At 36.5% G+C, this 13,959-nt stretch overlaps 1 protein-coding gene across 1 annotated transcript; it reads left to right on the top strand.

Moving 5' to 3' along the window:
* The first annotated feature begins 9,985 nt into the window (after positions 1-9,985).
* Positions 9,986-13,959, top strand: LOC115984244 (probable serine/threonine-protein kinase PIX13). The gene is made up of 6 exons (XM_031107214.1): positions 9,986-10,466; positions 10,570-11,282; positions 12,412-12,547; positions 12,668-12,810; positions 13,086-13,209; positions 13,364-13,959. The coding sequence occupies exons 1-6, from the start codon at positions 10,442-10,444 to the stop codon at positions 13,810-13,812; spliced, it is 1,590 nt and encodes a 529-aa protein (XP_030963074.1). The 5' UTR covers positions 9,986-10,441; the 3' UTR covers positions 13,813-13,959.

Here is a 13,959-nt window from a genome sequence, read left to right as displayed (position 1 = left end):
GGGTGTTGTGATAGTAGGTTCTTTGTCTCTATTTTTTCATCAACAGCTCTCAAAGTTATAAAAGCTTCTTCCTTCTAGAAGTTTATTCTGCCTGGGAAATTAGAAGTAGTTTTTGCATGCTACTCATTTAGAGCTTCAGATATCACGGTTACTTAACCATACTTCACAACTATGATTCCGACCAAGCTTGGCCTCTGATCCTTGACAGTTTTGTTGAATGGTTGAGAGAAAAGCGAAAGTAATTTCAGCACCTTTGGCCATCAGAAATCAATTCAGATAAATGGACTTTACAAACTTTGAAGTAGGGATCATATGTAACAAACTATTTAGACTGACAACATTGCTGAAGTTCGTTTCTCAGTCAAAGCTGCAATTTTGTAACATCAATATTTTTACTTAGGTTTCCCCTTGCCCCCGTTGACTGGTCAATAATAATTTTTTTAATTAGATATGAGTTATAAATGAATGCAGCATTTATTAAAAAAAAAAGTTTAAAGAAATTTCAATTAGAATTTGAAATTATGTGGAGACCACACTATAAATAATTATCCATTTAAGTTTATGTCATACGTTCACTTAAGTTTTTTATTTTTTGTGTCAAGTGAGTTAATGAGTGTAAAATACTAAAAATCTAATATTAATGAACTATAAAATTAAAAAATTAAAAAAAAAACTAATCACATATACTCAATAAAAATAACCACATAACAAAGATCACTACATATTCTATCTTATTAAAAAAAAAAATAATAATAAAATAATCATAAGTAGTATTAAATTTAGGCAAGAATTTTAATATGTGACTAATTACATTTACTTAAAAAAAATAATTTGACTAATTATTTATATTTTTATGATAAAAATTGTTTTTAATTTAAATGTATCTATACGAATGCATGTGTTACGATGCTATTTTTTTTTTTTTTTATAATTTGACTAATTATATATTTTTTTATAATAAAAATTACGTTTAATTTTAAATATATCTATGTGTTTGCATGAGTTACATACTAGTACTTTTATAATTGAAATCAATAAATAATTTGTAGATATTAGATGTTAAAAATTATTGATCTGTCTTATCCTCTCATTTTAACCATGGATATGATGGGACTGTTTACATAAATACATTTCTTCCAGTGGAGGAGATAAAGCTTCTCTTGAATGAAGATATTGGAGGGTAGGATTAATTGTTGTAGCGAAAGTCATTGTTCTCTCATAAGAGAAGAGAGGAAAAACTTAGGTGTTCTAGGAGCAATGCTCCCTCCTTTGACATGAGGAGTGGGCCTCACATGTGGGTCCCACCATGGAGCCCACCTCTCATGAGAGAGGAGGGAGTATTGCTTCCGGACCATGTAAGAATTACCCCATAAGAGAAGTTAGTTCAGCATTTTTTTTTTTTTTTGGGTCCAGAATAGTTACTTGGGCAAAATCATTTTTTAAATCATGTGGGAAAGTGAGTTGGTTTTCCTCATTTTGGAGGCGGTTCAATTGTCGTTGCTGACTCAATAATTTGGTCTGGCCCTTTATTATATTTGCTATAAAAGGCCCTTGGGATCTAATCCTTTATAATTATCATTGAATGGGTCTTTTCTTCCTTTTTAGCTGAGCATTTCAATGGGGTATGCCTCATTGAAACAACCTTAACGCCGTTGTTGTTACAACATTATAAGTAAAGCTCAATGTACCTAAGAAGATCAGAAACAATTCCAGCTTAACTATAGGAATTTGGTTTTTGGCTTCTTGGAGGCTTTACTCCACTGTCCTTTCTCATTCAATAATTTGGTCTAGCCCTCATTTTTTGTAAAGTGGAGATGTAGGGATCGAACCCAGAAGTATACCAATGGGTGCTAAGACACCAAAAGCTATCAAAATTTTCTTAAAATGGTTTATTAACAAATATCCTAAGGATATCTGTTAACAGAACTCATAATAATAATGCTGATTTTATTAATAATCTATACTTTTAGTTATTTACATTGTTTTTAATAATATATAATGTTTTTGTATGTTTTTGTTTATTGTATATTTTTGTTTATTTCATCGTTTAATATATATATATCTCAAGAATACACACGAATCCAACAAAAAAAAAAAGTCACAAAATATATTATTTTACAAATAAGAAACACCATCATAAAAATTTAGAGAGTTAAGAAAACTTACTATGCTTGTGCTACAAAGTGAAGGATTCTAACAGGGGTGGTTATACAAATAGATAGAAGTTAGGGTGACTTGCCAACAAAAAATTATATTTGCAAAAAAAAACTACTCTCTCTCTCTCTCTCTCTCTCTCTCTCTCTCTCTCTCTCTCTCTCTCTCTCTCTCTCTATATATATATATATATATGTATATATATATAAATGACTTGAAAATCTTGAGAATTTGGGTTTAACAGAAATAAAAGTAATGCTAAGGACACAACAATTTTATATTTCTAAATTAGTATGCCAACTCACACATGAGCTCACTACGGTCTCTAATTTAATTTTTTTGATATGTTAGTTTAGATATGTTGTAAAATTGTAGTGACATTTTTTTGTCGCCCTAGCACTACACAAAAATAAGTAAGTAACCGTGCTCGCCAAACATAATCCTTAACCATTTAAACAAAAAATTAAAAGCCCAAATAATAACAATAAAAATTGGGCCAAAAGATAGCAAACACAACCTAAACAATAACTAAATTAGGCTAAATAACAACAAATGAACAAAATATTCAACAAAAAATATCATTAAAAAATAAAAAATAAGAACCCCCTAATAATTGAGATTCATAAATTGTTTGACCCATTCTATAAAAAATCATTTTTAATTTCATTTTTCCTAAAAAAAAGGGTACCAAAAGAGATATCGTGGCCATGTGTTTTCATTGGTGGTGTCGACAACTCTACTCTCTTTGGTTTTGTAGCTGTAATAGTTTTGCTCTTCTTAACGGCTCAACTCTTAGTCTTAGAATGTATCCCTCATTGCTCTTCTCCCCCCCCCCCCCCCCCCCCCGCCCCCTCTCTCTATATTTTCCTTTTGTTTATTATTATTTCAGACTTTCTCTCACTTTATTAATTTCATTTCAGTATTTTTAATTCTCACTTTATATCTCACCAATCCCTTTTTACCTTTTAATTTTGTTAGTAGAAGCAAATTGTAAAACTTTTTATATTTGCTTTTTTTTTTTTTACGTTAATATATTCATGTTTTCTTAGTATTATATTTTGTATAATTTAAGTTTTTTTTTTTTAATAATAGAAAAAAAAATTCTTAGAAAGACACTAGATTCAAAGAATTGTGAAGTTTTTGTCACTCGTTCTTTACTTTAATTCCAAGCAATAGTTTGCCCTAAAAAGCTCCTAATTTGAAAGATTCAAATACATTAAAAAAGAAAAAGAAAAAGAAGGATAAAACCGGGAAGAAATTATTAGGCCACCAAACTTTGAAAACCATGCTTCTATCCAATCCGTTAATTATCAGACTTGGTCAAATACTCGGTCAAATGGTGGTCTAGTCAGATAATGATCATAGTCTCAACGGTCTAGTGCACCGCCCCCATTATTTCTTAAGATAAGCTCTCTATAAGGACTATTTATTTTTATTTTTTTGGCTGAACTAGAAGGACCAATTCAATCGTTCCAAGTTCAAGGTTCAGACTTTAGAGTCTTGATTGAGGGCATTTCCAACAGCTTATTTATATTTTTGTACTGTTTGAACAATGAACAGTGATATTTATCTTTTATCTACTTATTTTTTCAAATACATCTTCCAACAGATTCTCTATCATTTCTCTATCTCATTTAAATATTATTTCTCTGTTCATTATTTATTCATTTTCTAACACATGTATCCCCATACCCCCATCCCCACTCCTTTCTTTGCTAATTTTTTATTATGTTTTATTTTTTTTACTAATAAACAGTAGCACATCAGGTTTAGAGAATGACAGTTCGTTAACCAAAAAAAAAAATTTAAAACGCTATTGGAGCTCCTTTTTCTTCCATTTTTCTGGTTTTATTCTCTATATTTTGGCTTTACCTACTCTGTTTGCTCTAAATAGCTCTTTGAGTATTTCAATGATGAAGTTGTTCTGTAAACAGTGTGTCTTCGTTACATCAAAATCAAATAGAGATCATTTAAGCTTGGCCTCAGAGCTCAGACAATACGATTTCCCCTTTGAATGTAATTGTTGTAATGAGTATTTGACTTAGTGAGTGGCCGAGGAAGAGGCTATTAAGGGTGGAAGTTTCTTTCAGGTTCAAAGGTTGAAGTTAGAGATTTCAAAGCTTTTGGGTAAGGAAGAGCAAATGTGGAAACAACGATCTCGAGCTCTATGGTTGCAAGAGGGTGATAACAATACAAAGTTTTTCCATAGTAGAGCGTCTCATCGGTTTAGAAGGAATTGTATTGACACTCTTGAAGATCCGAGTGGGGAGGTGTGCACGGATGAGGATGGGATTTCTCAGATTTTGGTCAATTACTACCAACTCCTTTTCAACTCTTCAAATCCGTCTAGGATGGAGGAAGTTGTGGCGGGTGTACCTTGCTCTGTAACGGAGGAGATGAATGAAGTGCTAAATGGGGAGTATACTAAGGAAGAGGTGGTCACGGCTCTTAATCAAATGGAACCTTTGAAGGCCCCGGGTTCGGATGGTCTTCCTCCTCTTTTCTTCCAGCACTATTAGCTGTCAGTGGGCGCAGATGTGACTGAAGCGGTGTTGAGTTGTCTTGCTTCGGGTGTCATCCCTCCATCCATAAACCAAACATTCATCACTCTCATTCGTAAGGTAAAGAGTCCCACAAAAGTCTCTGAATATCGCCCTATTTCTTTATGTAATATGATTTATAAGCTTGTATCAAAGGTGATTGCAAACAGGCTTAAAGGGATACTACCCTTAATTATTTCAGAATCTCAAAGTGCTTTCCAATCGGACAAAGCAATTTCTGATAACATCCTTGTAGCTTTCAAGACTTTGCAATGAAGAACCAAAAAAAAAAAAAAGAGGGGGTTTTATGGAGTAAGGCTTACAATAGGGTGGAGTGGAGTTTCTTGGAGGTCACTATGTTGAAGATGGGTTTTGATGCGTGATGGGTGGCCTTGATATTGAGTTGTATAAATTCAGCTTCTTATTCAATCCTTGTGAATGGAGTTCCTAAGGGTGACATCCGCCCATCGACGGGTATTAGGCAAGGGGATCCCCTTTCTCCATATCTATTCTTAATTTGTTATGAAGCCCTAAATTGTCAACTGCAACAGGCAGCCAAGTCCGAAGCTAGTAGGGGTTTCTCTCTTTGCAAAAATGGCCCAAAAATTTCCCATTTGTTCTTTGCAGATGACACCCCCCCCCCTCCTTTGTCGAGCTACTAAGAGTGATTTGGATGTTATCCAAAGTATTTTGGTGTTGTATGAGAAAGCCTCCGGTCAAAAGCTAAACAGAGAAAAAACTTATGTGTTCTTTAGCAAGGCTACTCCGGCTGAGAGGAAGATTGAGTTAATTAATGAGTTGGGGGTAAGTGAAGTGCGGGAGTATGAGAAGTACCTTGGTCTTCCGGCGGTGGTGGGAAGGAATAAAAAGGCGAGCTTAAATTTCATTAAGGAGAGAGTTTGGAATAAGCTTCAAGGTTGGAAGTAAAAGCTTCTCTTACAAGCGGGAAGGGAGGTGCTTCTAAAGGCAGTAGTCCAAGCTATACCCGCCTTTGCGATGGGTTGCTTCAAGCTCCCATCCGGACTACTACATGACATAGAAATGATGATAAGAAAGTTTTGGTGGGGCCAACGGGGTGATCAATGTAAGATTCATTGGAAGAATTGGGAAACTATGTGTAAGCCTAAGGCGTTAGGGGGTATGGGTTTTAAAGACTTGGAGAAATTTAATGAGGCTATGCTTGCTAAGCAAGTATGGAGACTACTAGTGGACAAATCATCTCTCTTTTACTAGGTCTTTAGTGCGAAGTATTTCCCAAGTGGGTCAGTCTTTGATGCTAAGGTAGCATTGGGATCGTTTGCATGGAAGAGCATAGTAAAGGCTTCAAAGTTGGTTCAGTCGGGTTTACTTTGGAGAGTAGGGAATGGCTCTAAGATAAATATATACAATGACAGGTGGCTGCCTGGGGGGGCCTCGGCTTGTGTAGTTTCTCCAAGAATTGAAGGGGTTTCAAATTGGACAGTTGCAAATTTGTTGGAGCCGGGTGGAGGGGGATGGAATGAGCAAATAGTAGATGACATCTTCCTGCCTTTTGAAGCCCAAAGAATCAAGAGTATCCTCCTGTGTGTCATGGATCAAGAGGACTGCCTCTCTTGGCTGAGGTGTAGGTTAGGATCCTACTTCGTAAAATCCAGCTATCAGTTGTTGTGCGAGACTGAGATGAACTCCCTCCCTTCCAGCTCAGATTCAGAGGTGTTTAAACGTTTCTGGAAGGATATTTGGCGGTTGAAAGTGCCAAATAAGGTGAAGGTATTTCTATGGCGAGCTTGCTCAAGAGCTCTCCCAACGAAGGTTAATCTCCAAAAAAGAAGGGTGGTGGATAACTCGATGTGTGACCAATGTGGATGCATGACTGAAGATGAGTTTCACGCTTTATGGGATTGTAAGATGGTTCGTGAGGCATGGGCACCAGCTTTTGGGGAGGTGAGGAGAAAGGGCCAGAGTCTTAAAGTCATGAGCGAACTTGTGAGTGTTACCAAGGCAGAAGGTTTAAGTCTGGAGTTGTTTGCGATGACGGCGTGGTTGATTTGGATGCGGAGAAACAAGTTGAGAGCGAACGATAATCCTCAACCATGCCCTAGAGCCGCCTACTCTGCTTCGGGTCTGTTGGATGAATTTCAGCAAGGAAAACAGAGCATGGCGAGAGGAAACAGAACCAGCCCGGTGGTGTGGCAGCCTCCGTTTGGATGTTCAGTCAAAGTTAACTTCGACGAGGCAGTGTTCAATGAGGATCAGGAAGCTGGTATTGGAGTGGTCATTCACAACAATGAAGGGCAGGTGTTGGCGGTGCTATCGAAGAAGGTGCGGATGCCAGTTACAGTGGAAGTTCTTAAGATGTTGGCGGCTAGGAAAGCTGCTATTTTTGCCAGGGACCTCGGTTTCAGCCAGGTGTGTTTTGAAGGCGACGCTGAACTAGTGGTAAAGAGCTTACAGTCGGGTACGATTTCAAATGCACTGGTTGGCCATTTGGTAAAAGACTTCATGTCTATAAGGAGGCACTTTCAGTCCTCTAATGTCATCCATGTCAAGCGGCAAGGCAACAATGTTGCCCATGCTTTAGCTAGGGATGCTAAATTTTCTTTTCCTTTAAGGGTTTGGATGGAGGAAGTTCCTCCAAATATTTCCTATTTTGTTGCAGGAGATTTGCCTTAGTTTATTAAATTCTCTCTCCCCGAGTTGGGGGGTTCCTCCAAAAAAAAAAAAAAAAAAAAAAAAGTATTTGACTCAGTGGGATTTGAATTTGAAATCCACTTTTGGTAATTGGTATTGAGTATTGACATGTATGACTTGTCTTTGGCATAGAAAAATAAAATAATAAGGCTTTATGATCGTTTTTCATCATTCTGTATGACATTTTGTTAAGAAAAGCATTTTCCTTTTTCTAAATGGAAAGTAGCTGATCCCTACGTAAAGATAATGGGAAATGGTGGAAAAAGAATATCGCAATTTTTTTTTTAATCTTGAACATGTCATTTCCAAATGCCCCAAAGATTCAGCTCAGAATCAAGTCATTTCTAAACGCTTTTTAAGATTCAAACCTGAGTTCTTTACAATCACATGATCAATTAATGTATCATATAAAAAATTTATTAAGAAAAAGACTTGAAATTGTTCCTTGTTTGACTTGGACCAAATTGGGATTCTTCTAGCACTTAAAAGGTTGGTGTTTTTGCATTATGGTTTAGGAAAACTTGGCCTTTGGGTTCAATTAATTGATAGTATTCCTGTATTATACTTTGCATCACGGCCTAATCTTTTCAATTCAAGGCCACTCAAAAACTTTTTGAGTTCTAAAGAAGCTGTTGGAGCTCCTCTCTTCTTTTTTTTTTTTTTTTTTTTTGGCTTTACCTACTCTATTTGCTCTAAGTAGCTCTTTGAGTATTTCAATGATGAAGTCATTCTGTAAACAGTGTGTCTTCATTACATCAAAATCAAATAGAGATCATTTGTATATTTCCCTGGTTCTCACGCGCTTCGCGAGGTGGCGTTATAATATCTATTACCCCATATCCGATCTCAAACTTGAAAAGTTGGTGGACAGTGTCTTCAGGTTCTGGCTGGTTGATTGGCAAAAACTGCCGACTATAGCGGTGCAAATATGGAAGACAGTGCAAACGCATTGTCCTGGTTTCGAATTTAAAGGTACTTACTTCCATCTCTTTCTTATCTTGTGTGTGAGTAATTTTACTTCATAATAATAAAAGTAAATCGTTGCCAGGGGCTCAATACTTTTTAAGTGAGATGATTCTTAATATTTAAATATAAAATAAATAAATAATATTTATTTATCTTTCTATATTTTAATTTTTTTCCTTTTGTTTAAAAATTATTTTCTTGCCATTTGAGATGTAAGATTATTAATTAAATTTTTGTATTTAAGTTTTATTAAAATCTCGTCTACAATTGATAATAGTTTTTTTTTTTTTTTTTTTTGTTGAGACAAAGGTAAGCGAAATATTATCAAGAAAAACCAAAAAAAAAAAAAAAAACACACTCATAACAATTTTCTCTTGGTAAAATAATTAAGGGATTTCAATTGAGTTGGATTTCAATTCCTTCAATAGACGTGAGAGAAGGAATGGAAAATCCACTTATATCTTTTTATTTAAAAAAGATAAAAAAATTGTCATTCTAATTAATCCCTTGAAATAACCTCAACAGTGGAAAGAAAAAGTATTTTTCCTGTAGTAGTCCATCGATTAGTTCAGATTGGGTTGTTGTTTTAGATTATTATGAGTTAAGAGTTTTATGGACATTATCTTTTAGTCCTGGAGGCTGGAAGGCTCCGGTGGTGTTTTTTAAGTAGACTTTTTGAGGAATAAAATTTTAGATTGGAGATTTTTCCAAATTGTTGGGTGTTGATTTCCAAGTTTTCTAGCTTAATGCTGATTTTAAGCAAATCCTAAGTGCTGAGTCTTAGGGATATACTTTAATTTTACCATTGATATTGTCCTGCAACAACTTGGTATCAGAGTACAAACAGGCCAACCAAATCCGAAAAAAAACCTCGCTGGCATCATGTTCCACACTTTCAAGCCCAAGTGCCACACTGAAATTCTACAAAATCCCAGCACCACTGACCCATAGATCCCTCCACCATAATAGTCTGAAACCCATGCACGCAAAAAACAACCTGAGTCAAACCCAATATCCCACCATTGCACAACCAAAACAACAAAAATAAAAATCCTTTGCTGTGTTACTCATCGCATCAAATCACAGTAACCCATCCGCCACATAACCCAAGCCAAACAATAAACCCACCCATCAGAAAACCATCTGTCAAAACCCAAACCAGAGTGTCCAGCTACCTCGCCACCATTGCCAAAAAAAGAAAAAAACCCATAAAAAAGGGCCATAGCCGTAAAGTCCTCTGCCCCTTCAAAGAGTTACCGCCACCCATGAGGTCACCAAATGTCGATTGAAGCTCCACTTTTACCCAACCCGATTCATATTAAAATCATACAAACCGTCACAACCTAACCCATATAAGAAGCCCAGGAACCTTTTGCCCGACCCCAATAAAACCCCAACACAGCCCATTAAAAACTTAACCTGACTAAGTCAAACTAAAAAATACCCACAAATGTTTTGTTTGAAAGCCCACAACCTAACCAGCAAAGCCCTTTAAGTATCTTTGAACTTTAGCTATGCCAACCCACCAACCCCATGATTGGTTCAGAGCACCTCAGTCAGCCAGCCAGCCAGCAGTTCAAGCTCAAGTTCTTGTTCCATTTATTTTTAGGCTTGCCACCTTAGAAGGTTGTGGTATTTTTAGTGATAAATGATGAGTTATAGAGTAAGGAGTGATAATTTTTGAGTGATGAGTGAGCATTTTTTGAAATCCGAACAGCCCCTCAAAGTCAGAGTTTTGACAAATAGAGCTGCCAAACGCACATTGTCACTACTGAAAAACTGTTTAGCGCAAGGAAACTACCTCTTCTGGAAAGTGAACTTGGCCCCTGGTCTAGTCAGTCAAGCGGAAAGGAATGCGAAAGTCCATGAGAAAGTATCTTCGCTGAAGCTTCCAAATTTTTCATATGTAAAACGCACATTGTCACTACTGAAAAACTGTTTAGCGCAAGGAAACTACCGCTTCTGGAAAGTGAACTTGGCCCTTGGTCTAGTCAGTCAAGTGGAAAGGAAAGCGAAAGTCCATGAGAAAGTATCTTCGCTGAAGCTTCCAAATTTTTCATATGTAATTTTTTCGCTCTCAATCTCCCAAAATTTTTCTGTCCAATATCAGTATGAGGAAGCACCAAGTTGATTCAGTTAAGTTTCAAAGAATTTTGAGTCAGACAAGAAAATTGTAGTGACTGAATACTATATAATTTCAACTTTAAACATTTATGTATTTCATAATTTTTGGTTGCAGAATTTGTTGCCAACAACTCGCACCGTGGTAGTACAGTAAGGGAAGAAAGAAGTGAATCACTAGCAGAGTACTCTGTTTTCCCATCAGCCAACTCAGAGTTCGGTAGTTTTAGTTTAATAAGGAATGGAACAAATCCAGACTTCCCTATTTCTATTCCATCAATCTTTCCAGCCATTAACATAGATAGTGAAAATGATGGTAGTTCAGAATCCAACGAAACATCTCCAAGATTCTCTCATAATTCCAATTCCATAGTTTCATTATTTCCACCAGCCAGGTCTGCTACAGACAGTCCTGAAAATTATGAGATAATAATTACAAGTTTTTCCATTCCATTAATATTCCCACCCACCATTTCTGAGACTGAGACCAACGATAGTTGTTCAGATTCTAACCAATCACCTCGGGAACAATTCTCTTGTTCGTCACTATTCCCACCAGCCAGGTCTGAAACAGACAGCAGTAGCTCCAAAAATGATGAAATAATCCTTGGTCAAATCTTGCCCACCCCAAACTTGAGGATCTTCAGTTTTACAGAATTAAAGGTTGCAACCAAGAATTTTAGTCCTGATACAGTACTTGGTGAGGGAGGATTTGGGCAGGTTTTTAAGGGTTGGCTCAAGGATAAGGGCCAATCCAAGAGTGGAAATAGGATGGTAATTGCTGTCAAAAAATTGAACCCCGAGAGCTTGAAAGGATTTCGGGAGTGGCAGGTAATTCTACCAAACTTGTTAGCGAATAATATATAGTTGTGAAGTTCATGTGTTTTGAATTCCTTTAGTCCTTTCGGTTGCGCTTTTACTGTGCTTCTTGTGAACCCATTTAGGCCTCTCAGTTACACTTTTACTGTGCTTCTTGTTGCTATATTCATCATTGCTTGTTTCCTTTTACTGTACCCTACTCCACTTCTAGAAAAAGATCAAGCAAAAGGTAATTGGACAGGAAAGGTAGTTGCAAATAGTATAAACCACTTTCAATTGTAGTCATGTAAGATCTTATTCGCGATTTCTCTTTCTTGTTTGGGTTGATTGCAGCTATACACCCAAAATTATAAGCTCATTGCAATGTTTATCATCATTTTCTGTTTTTCTTGCAATTGACACCCTGATTTGAGATCAATTTGTAATGTTCACTACGCTATTTAAAATTAGTGGGCTGATTAGGTGGTGGGATGCTCTAATGTGTTAGTTTTCATTAACTTGCAATATCCACCCTAACCAACTCACTAATTTGTTAGATTTTTAATACTAATTTGGATGGTTGGGTAAACATTGCTAACTAAGTTCAAATTAGCACGTTGATTTCAAAGATTTGAGATTTAGAGCGGACATTGCGAACAATCCCATATTTTGTAATGATAACTATAATGAACCCTTTGATATATTATATCCAAAAGAAACCTTTGGATATGCTATTTTGCTGTGTCACTGTAAACAATTGCAGAGAAAAAAGAAGAAGAGAGGAAGCAATGTATTCAGTTGTGATTTGGTTTACTTTGGCTGAATTGCAGCTTCCTCATTGCTACTAAGTCTGGGGTACACAATACTATTCTGGTTAGAATGATTAGTGCAAATGGTGCCTAACATAACTAGTTTTAGTGGAGACCAAGGCTTTATAGACAATTAATTACCTAACGCTGTGAGTGCTTGCTCTGTATTAAATTAAGCCACAGTTCTTTTTTTCCTAAACCACATCAGAGCTCCCCTCCCCCCCCCCCAACACACACACACACAGATGCATTATTTGGAGTTTGGTTAGATGTTTCACTAATTTGCTTTTTAACATTACATTCAAACCATTTTAAATATGTATGCTTATCTCAGTGCTAATTTATTGGTGCAGTCAGAGGTGAATTTCTTAGGAAGGCTCTCTCATCCGAACCTAATCAAGCTGTTAGGCTACTGCAGGGAGGACAGAGAGTTACTCCTCATTTATGAATTCATGCAGAAAGGCAGCCTAGAAAACCATTTGTTTGGAAGTAAGAGCTTAAAACATAATTGAATTCTATTACTGTCCATATGTGCAGGGAATGTGCTGTGAATGTGATTCAAATGTAAACGTTCATTTGGTTTACCATACACATCTTTTATTTATGCAGGGGGGTCAGCTATTCGGCCATTTCCATGGGATATACGGCTTAAGATTGCAATTGGAGCAGCTCGAGGCCTGGCATTTTTGCACACATGTGATGAGCAAATTATTTATGGAGATTTGAAGGCCTCCAATATACTGCTGGATGGGGTAAATTTCTATTGAAAAGTGAATAACTATCAAACTACAAGAGATACACTAAGGAATGATATATTGCTACTGTCCCTAGCCAATTGATTATTATATCATCTTTTCATCTTGTTCACATTTCCAAACTTTATGCACACCCATTTTCCCTTTGTGAACCCACGTCTCAAAATGGATCCACCACGTCATGGAATTAAAAAGTTTAAAAATTCCTTGGTCACAAAAAGAATGTCTCACAAATAAAGTTTGAACTTGTTTAACTTTTGGTTTTACTGCAGTCCTATACTGCCAAGATATCAGACTTTGGCTTCGCGAAGTTGGGTCCATCAGCTAGTCATGCAAATGTGATAACACGAGTAATTGACACGTATGGTTATGCAGCTCCAGAGTATTTTGCCACAGGTATTATTTCTGCCAAAACTTTTGGACTTCTGGTGCTCTTAAGGCCAAATGAGGGTGAGGCCTAAGCTTGACCTAAATTTTGGCAAACTTCAGCTACTTAACCCTGAATGTTTTAAAAGCTGTGCCATGACAATATGTTATGCTGATTATACAGGGCATTTGTACGTCAAGAGCGACGTGTATAGTTTTGGTGTTGTTTTAGTTGAGATACTAACAGGTTTACGGGTACTTGATACAAATCGTCCAAGAGGGAAACATTATCTGGTTAATTGGATCAAACCATACCTATCAGAAATAAGAAAGTTGGAACAAATCATGGACTCCCGGTTGGGGGGAAAATATCCATCCAAGGCTGCATTCCATATATCTCAGCTTGCTCTAAAGTGCCTTGCAGCTGAACCTAAGCTTCGACCATCAATGAAAGAAGTTTTAGAAAAATTGGAATGGTTTGAAGCTGCCAATGAAAGACCAAGGGAGCCTAGAAATCATGCTAGTCATCCTATGGTTCATCGACAAGGCCAGCAGCCTTTGCACCATCGTTCTCCACTTCATCCTAGACTGGATGGAAATCCAGCCTACCAAAATTCCTCCCAAGTAAGGTGACTTTGATACATCTGCTACATGCAAGCATAATTCTTCACTTGTATGCTGATTGTTACTCATGAAAAACAACAATTCCCACTTTATTTTTTAATTTTGATTAATGTGATCTTTTGTAAGTTACAATGAGTATTATTATTTTACTGGTGA

The sequence above is a fragment of the Quercus lobata genome, chromosome 4 (assembly GCF_001633185.2).
Source record: "Quercus lobata isolate SW786 chromosome 4, ValleyOak3.0 Primary Assembly, whole genome shotgun sequence".
Classification (NCBI taxonomy): Eukaryota; Viridiplantae; Streptophyta; class Magnoliopsida; order Fagales; family Fagaceae; genus Quercus; species Quercus lobata.
Note: the sequence above shows the minus strand (reverse complement) of the source record. Positions and strands in the feature narration are given on the sequence as shown.